Source organism: Alosa pseudoharengus, unplaced genomic scaffold (genome assembly GCF_046254945.1).
Source record: "Alosa pseudoharengus isolate Yale_2024_CS ecotype anadromous, Long Island Sound unplaced genomic scaffold, YU_APseudo_1.1 YU_APseudo_1.1_scf_19, whole genome shotgun sequence".
NCBI lineage: Eukaryota > Metazoa > Chordata > Actinopteri > Clupeiformes > Clupeidae > Alosa > Alosa pseudoharengus.
This window is the reverse complement of record NW_027468657.1, coordinates 22,538,165-22,546,384: the sequence shown is the minus strand read 5'-3', so window position 1 is coordinate 22,546,384 and position 8,220 is coordinate 22,538,165. Positions and strand designations below refer to the sequence as shown.

The 8,220-nt window shown below is 42.7% G+C and overlaps 1 protein-coding gene across 1 annotated transcript in view; it reads right to left on the bottom strand.

Annotated features, from left to right (window-relative positions):
* Positions 1 to 6,659, bottom strand: part of slc25a48 (solute carrier family 25 member 48) — a 7,651-nt gene extending 992 nt beyond the window's left edge. The window contains exons 1-6 of the mRNA XM_076292024.1: positions 6,436 to 6,659; positions 5,308 to 5,351; positions 4,949 to 5,020; positions 4,278 to 4,530; positions 2,896 to 3,180; positions 1,834 to 1,967 (exon numbers count right to left, since the gene is read on the bottom strand). Coding sequence (XP_076148139.1) covers positions 1,834 to 1,967; positions 2,896 to 3,180; positions 4,278 to 4,530; positions 4,949 to 5,020; positions 5,308 to 5,351; positions 6,436 to 6,481 — 834 coding nt within the window. The 5' untranslated portion in view covers positions 6,482 to 6,659. The remainder of the gene's footprint in view (positions 1 to 1,833; positions 1,968 to 2,895; positions 3,181 to 4,277; positions 4,531 to 4,948; positions 5,021 to 5,307; positions 5,352 to 6,435) is intronic.
* Between the last annotated feature and the right edge of the window lie 1,561 nt (positions 6,660 to 8,220).

The following is an 8,220-nucleotide window of genomic DNA, read 5'->3' as shown; positions in this document are numbered from 1 at the left end:
CCTCTAGTCTAAATGGTCAACAAATGCTTAAAAACACCTCAAACAAACTTAACATGCACATAAGCAATTCTTAATTGCTATCCTTCAGATATCCAATAGTGTGTATGCCGTTATCATGCATCTAGAAGCAGTTTATTTTCTTACAAAAAAAAAAAAAACTTTAAAACTATGGTCCCCCTAATTTTGTAAAGATCCAAAAGCAACACGACTTAAGTGCAACTGAAAATGAAACGGTCACTATTCTATTCTCATGATGAAGTGTGACTAACAGCGTGGATCCCCATGGAGTATACGGACTGGTTTTGTGGAAACCTACCACAAGAACTGTACCAGACAGTTACAGCAATACATTAATTCACTCATGATGAGAATAGAAGTTTAATATTATCTAATAAATGTATTGTGAGTTATCCAAGGATGGACACAGTGCTGCAATTGTAAAACATTTCGAGTACAACCACTTACATCAAGACTACTGTGTAGTGCAATTAAAAGGTTAATCTTGAAGTCAGTCTGTAACACATTCATCAAAAATCATCTGCTGATATAAACGCTTTGCGTAACCTGAATGCCGTCATCTGCTGTGTAAAGCAACACACCCGTTGATTTGCAACGATTCAAACGCACAGTGCCTGCCAAGATTGCTCCTACTAAAATATACCTTGGCTCCTCACCTCATGTGAACTCGAGGAAGTGCACCAGCAGCGCACTTGGACTGGACATACAAATTGAGCTGATGCAAGTTATTTCCTGTCTTAATGCCCCGTAAAAAAACCAGCAGTCACATGATCAGCTCATGAACTTGCTGACTGCCAGAGATAAGGCACTGCATAAAATCATTCCTATTTAGCGACTCAGATGCATGGCTTTATCCAAAACAATTTGCAGTAAACCAGCAGTAAACCAGCAAAAAAGCAGTAAATGTGTGCCCATAATTGCCCAATCCCTGCACATTCCATCACAGAAATGTCTGACTTGGTTAAACAACCCTGATAGATTCTGTTAGGGATGCTTGGATGGAGGAATCCTCACAGAAATGTAAATCTTTGAAAATAAAGTTTGATTCTAAATTATTACTTTAGTCAAGAAGCAGTTCTTCACAGCTGTAGTAATTTTAATCTAATATTAAGATTAATCTTAACCTAAGATTAAGATTAAGATTACCATTCTAGCTAGGCCTATATGTAAAAGGCTTTGTTAAAGTTCCTGACTGTCTGTTTGTTTTTGAGAAACTAATCATGGACTCAAGGACTGTGTTTACATGCACTTTAGTATCCCGGTTATGATCGGGATCTTGAAGTATCCGGTTTTTGTATTTGCGCATGTAAACATCAGATCAGATGAAGTTATTATGTCCTAATTAGAAACATTGGTGAAGAGTCTGTCGGAAGAGTCTGTCTGTCTACCCGTCTGTTTGTGTGTATTTCTAAATGTATGCACAGTATGTATTGTATATATGTACCAGTATGTATGTATGTATGTATGTATGTATGTATATGTGTATGTATGTATGTATGTATGTATGTATGTATGTATGTATGTGTATATATGTATGTCTGTATGTATGTATGTGTGTATGTATGTATGTATGTATTTATGTATGTATGTATGTATATATGTACCAGTATGTATGTATGTATGTATGTATGTATGTATATGTGTATGTATGTATGTATGTATGTATGTATGTATGTATGTGTATATATGTATGTTTGTATGTATGTATGTGTGTATGTATGTATGTATGTATTTATGTATGTATGTATGTGTGTATGTCTGTATGCATATATGTATGTCTCATGTCTTTATGGATGTGTAGGTGAGTGGGCTTACATGTATTCCCTCTGTCTTGTAGCTGTGCGTGATACAGTGCAGAATGCCTTTGTATTTCCTTTGGTGCATAGCGTCAGCCTGCAGTCGGCTCTTGACCACATCAGCCGGAGTGGCCGTCACCCACGAGATGGAACCTGGTGGGTGAGGGGGTGGAACGACAATGTGAGTGTAGGGCCCCAAAGTAGCAAGACTGAACACACACACACACACACACACACACACAGACATGCCCAAACGTACATGCGCATACACACATATACAGCTGGGGTGGTGGTCACCTCCATGATGGGGCCTAGAAGGTGGTAGTGTGTGATTAGGGGAGGGGGTTTTGGTGCTGCTGGTGGTGGGGGGGTTGTTTGTGTGGGGCCCTGTAGCAACACTACTGGATGACATTGCAAGTTTTCTTTTCTATTTTCCAACCAGATTACGGCTTTAACTGGGACAGGTTGTGCTGGTGTGAACTCGTAAGTCACAGCCGCAGAATCTGCTGTGCACCTATGGCTTCCAAAAATAACCTCATAGCATTACAACAATAAGCACATAAGCAAATTCCTATTGCAATAAGTCTTTCCTCTGCACTCCATGTTCTTGGTAAACAACTGTAACTTTTACTACCCGTAATGAGGAATGCAGGGCTTCAGAGCTTTGTTGGGGATTTTAGGTATTGCTGTCCAAATATCGTTGCAGATTTACTGTAATTCAAAGGTCATTTCTGTATATAGATATGTATCCCAGGATATTGCCCTCTCATTTTCTGAGTTTAACCTCCCCATGTGCTTTGAGGCTCCAATCCTAAATCAGTGAGGTGTACTTGTCACCTTGAAATTCAACTCAATTCAATCTCATTGAAATGGTCTCAAAGCTAATTACAGAGCCTAAGGGCTTTGATGTAGAGCCATTTGTTACATTGGCAACGAGAAACTCCCTTTTATGCATGGAACAGCAAGAACACCCCTCTGCCTGAGGTGAATGAACTTGTAAAACACACACACACACACACACACACACACACACACACACACACGCTGGCATGCCACACCACCTTTGGCATCGTCCACTCACCTGCCAGTCCTCCTGCCAGCCAGATGGAGCATGGGTGCGGCGAGGCACTGCCCTCAGGACTGAACCAATTGCAGAGCAGCGTGTACGGGATGAAATAGAGGGTGTACCCGGGCACGTCACGCAGGACCATGGCGCCCGCCCCGCGGTACAGGCCCGCCAGGCCCTCTGTCTGCAGGATGCTGCTGATGCAGTGCAGGGGCCCGCGGTACGTCGGCTGGGACTGCAGCTGTACCGCCACCGGCATGCTCCCACTGCCGTTCCCGCTCCCCGCCAGGTGGAAGTTTTCTAGGGAAAAAGGGAGAGATGGGAGGAAAGTGTTAAACTCCAGAACGATGGGAAAACTGACATAAGATAACAGTATTGACTCCTCGGTTAATAGGGATGAATGATGTTTGGCACAAGATATCAGAACTTGCCTCTTGGAAAAAGATTACAGTTGGCCTGCTGTAATCCTACAGACTGACTTTCACACACTAAGCAATGTTGTGCAATATAAATGACCTTATGGTCACATAATCCCTTCACTCCTAGCAGTAAGGGTGTGGAGACAGAACAAATGGAACCACTACCTCGACTCCCTGATTCTGTGGAAGCAGTAATCAATGACTAATCAATGGCAGTGTTGTAGTCAAGTCACTATGCCTCGAGTCCGAGTCGAGGTTTGAGTCCCCAGTGTTCAAGTCAGAGTCAAGTCCAAGTCATTAAAACATTTTGCAAGTCAAGTCAGAGTCGAGTCCACTACTCATCCGAGTCAAGTCCGAGTCGAGTCACTATTGTCAATGGTATGTACTGTCTGGCAGAATATATTTAAACTAACCACCTCTGCTTGGATCACAGTTAGCCTGATGTGCAACTTTCCCACTATGAACAATCCCCTACATGGTCTTATATGAGCTGTGCATTTTTGCATTTCATTTTTCTGTTCTTTTTATCCTCAGTGACACAACCATTATGGGTGGGAGGGTGCTGTGCAAATGGAAGTCCTCCCATGTGGGAGTGCACCCTATCTGTCTCCAGCTGCTCTGTTCACAGCTGTTGTGTGTGTGTCGCCATGTAACGCTGAATCACTCTAGCAATCGGCCCCTAGCTGAGAGATCTGGCTTGCCGGTTTTACAGATGTTGCAATTACTGGCCCTTAGGATTTCATTGGAGTTAATGTTTTACCTAATATGGTACCTAGAAACAATCTAGGACACATGCTTATGTCCTTTCAGCAGCTCAATTTAACCAGTGTAGACATTTGAATCCACTATGCTTCTGAGCGTCTTTGAATAGCCTATCTAGTATGTGCACATTGTAGTATATGCAAATATTCAAAATTATATGACCTAAACGGTCGAAACGTTGTGTAACCATAAACTGGGACATCAATGGGCCTTTACCTGCCAGGAGAGGCTGGGTCTGCATTTGCAGTCTGATCTTGACCAGGTCGACTGGCGCTCCCAGGCCCACGGACACCAGGCCGGTCAGCATACTGGCCACAGTCAGGTCCAGCATGCCCGAGGGGTGCCTGCCGTCGCCATAGCGATACTTGCTTATGAGCCGCTGTGTGTTGCTGAAGAAGCCGAAGACCACTGAATTGTAGACGGTGATGCTGGCCAGCGGGAAGGATAGGCCTTTAAAGAAACCCGAAACCTGGCAGAAAAGAAAGAAAAGAGGGAGGAGAAAAAGAAAGATGGAAGACCAGTGGAAAAAGAGGCAGAGTTTGGCTCAGATTCGTACAGAGTCTTTCAGTTCTTAAAGGAAAGGGGGGGGGGGGGGAGTGAGGGGGACTTGGGGGAATTTCACATCTTCAGCAATGCATGTAAATAACAGCCTGCATGCGGCCACAAAGTGTGAACAAGGAGAAGAGCCCGAATAGTGTTTGAGAAAGTTAAAAGAATATTTGGTTTATTATGCTGCTATCAGAGAAGCAGATTCAGGAAGTCGTTCATCACCGATAGCTAATGACGGTAAAAATGCCATCTATTTTGTGTGTGTTTTATTTCATAATGTACTAAAAATACACTAAAACACACAGATGTGTGGGAGAGTGCAAGTACTTAATACTCACTGTTTCTTTTCGGTAGATAGTGAGGACACAGTGTAATGTGTTTTTGTATCCTTTCCCTGCCTGAAGTCGTGTCTGTTGGAAGAAAAATCAAAGAAGGCAACTTTGAGAAAAGTTCAAGTTTTAATCTCTTTGGAACTGATCAGATAAGGTCAGCAATGCCAAATATACTAGATAGATTGCAGTTAAACCCGTACAGCTGCAGTCTGAAGGTATTTCACATTACATTATTGCATTTAGGTTATGCCTATCAGATTGTTACACTCCCCAGGTTAATGTCTAGGGGTGGCCTGGAAGGCAACACAACACACATTTCAAGATTTCGCATATCGATTTAATGACAACTTCCGCTGAATTCTTACCTTCACTGTGTCAAGAGGGTGTCCAACAATAACACTGGAGGCCCCTAAGACAAACAAGACAACGGATTTTTTATGTATTGAAAGAAGGTACAGACCTTGAGGTTTAAAGCTAAAGTAAGTATTCCTTGCACTTGTCTTTTATTTACACAAAAACACTTTTTTAACCCCCATCTCTCTTGGGTGTGCATCTGTTCCACACATAGCGACAATTGACATTTCTCTCTGTCGTGGCCAGTAATCGTCAATGCATGCATTGTGTGCACAAAGCCTCGTGTGAATGCATGTGCTGGTGTTTGGGTTGGCGAATGCATATAGTAGCAGTCGAGCATGCAGTGGCGCTGCATATAGGCTGAGCAGGCAAAACAATTCCTTCTATAGCAAAACTGCAGCAAAAGAATGTAACTGGATCTTAAGGAAGAATTCAACCAATCACGTTCAGCAAATGGATTTCTCCCCCTTAGCCCCACCACCGCGAGTGTATTTAGAAAATAAACACTAGAAAATGCATCACACCAACTTGCATTAAAGCCAATATTTTTGTCTGGTAACAGTCCTTCGATTCTCAGTTTAAAGAATTTCTGACGAATTTCGGCGCACCATCTCTTTATTTAACGCAAACACAGACCAAATTTGACATAAAACAGCTGGGGGATTACGGGCAGGAACAGAGCCTTGAATAAGCCAGCGCTCTCCGACGCCCCTGTGCGTTTCATTTAAGTTTATTTTCCCCAACCCCCCTTTCGCCCAAGCCACTACAAAGGATATGATATGTTAAATAGTCGCCTATTCAATCACCGCATCAAGGGAATCTAGTCAAATTATTAAAATTTGCGAAAACTGCTTCTGCACTATATTCGACAGTTGTACATGCACATTGCCTACCCTACGTTTATAGCATTGTAAGACCAGATAGGATACTTTGTGGCTGTGTGTGTGTGCTTTGTGTCTTGCAAAGCTATTGTTATGGTAAGTTTTGGGAAAGCATAACAAATTATTGCATATGTTAACAACATTGTACTTTTATGTTGTTGTAAAAAACTGTGTAGACTATGAATGTTCATGAAAAGATCGGTGTTCAAGTTGTTCCATATACGGTAATAAAGCATTGAATCCACACAAAAAACTCACCACCAATCCATCCAGCTAAAAAATCCTCCAAATGAAAGCAGTTCATTTTAAACCAGACGATGCTTCATTCAAACTGGCAATGGCTTAGGCCTATAAATAGTTTACAATGAGGAAACTGCATCAGCATAGGGAAATGTCTTCGGCAGGTTATCGACAAGTCATTGAATTTTTCTCCAGAACAAAACAAGAACCCTTTTACTTTTTTCTCCGCATCCTGCCGTATAAGTATCGTGGAAAATCTCTTTGCGTGGGGGCGGTTCAACAAGTCCAAGTTGTTGTTATTGACCAATAGAAAGCCAGGAATTCGGAACGACACCTCCCGGTAGGACAAAACGTCTTGACAGGTTCATATTACAGACAACTCTTCGTTCTTTATGTGAGATATTTGAGACAAAATGCACGTCACCTATGCTTGATATGTTTGCAAATGTGATTCACATTTCCAGAACTTCATATAAAAAAGGTGATTAGTATAGTATACTTTTGATCCCGTGAGGGAAATTTGGTGAGGGTGAGGGGTTAGGTGCCTTGCTCAAGGGCACTTCAGCCGCGGCCCACTGGTCGGGGCTCAAACCGGCAAACCAAGTCCAGAGTGCTAACCAGTGGGCCACGGTTAGGTTAGGATAAGCATCCTACATAATATGGCATGGCCATTGTGTTAATTTTTAAAAAAAATATATAAATTATAATATTGAGCTAGGTTGTACCAGCCAGTGAGCAGATTAGACTGCCTCTATATTTTAGTAGAGGATTGAGAGGAAATAAAAACATATGAGTGTACCAATGTAAAATGTTGGCCCTATAGGTGCCGTACATTTGCATTAATTCAACAAAATGGGCGTTGGCAACGTTTGTGATCCTTACATACTCTACTGATAAGGCACACTAAACCACACACACAGATGTACACGTTCACACACATACACACACACTCACACACATGCACGTGAGTGGAAATTTACCAGAACAAACATGCACAGAAATTCTGCATTCACACATCATATGCTATTTTGCACAGTAAGCGGGGCACCGTCTTCTGCTTCACACAATACTTTTCAGTGTAAAAGCAGGATTCATGTCTCTCTCAACAATTTATGTTTATCTCACGACTCCAGTGGTCTAGACATCATGGGGAGGACCAGCACCATGCTCAGTCCTTCCTGTTGGCACTCACTGCATACAGCTGCTAGGGCAATTATTAGAACCCCCAGGGGCGGGGTTGTGTTTCCACAGATGTTTGTAACACACTTGTCTCGGATACATGTGAGGGGTAGATAACCCAACGATCGGGCTTCCAAGTGACCCCATGTGAACCACGTACTGTGTCTTGACCTCACGCTCACGTGCAGTTCAGAGGAATCCTCTTTCTCCCTGGCCAATAACAAGTCCTAAAATAAGATAAGGGCTGCAACACACATGCATGTTAAACCAGGTGGTTTGTGTGTGTGTGTGTGTGTGTGTGTGTGTGTGTGTGTGTGTTGAGGGGGGGGGGGGGGGGGGGGGGGTGCGTGGGGGGGTGTTTGAGTAAAGATGAGCTAGGATATAAAATGTCAACCCTGATATATGATAACCCACCTGATATCTGGGGCATCTCTCTGACGCTGGTGTATTTGGATCCTCTGTCTGCACACTAGAGGAGATCCCTCACATGGACATATATATATTTCAGATGTCACGCTGAGGTAATGATACAGTACTTTAGATGCACTATTCCACACACAAGTACAGTCATGTTTTCCCTGAGATGGTTTCTCAGCTTTCGATGGTTTCACAGCTGATTTAACC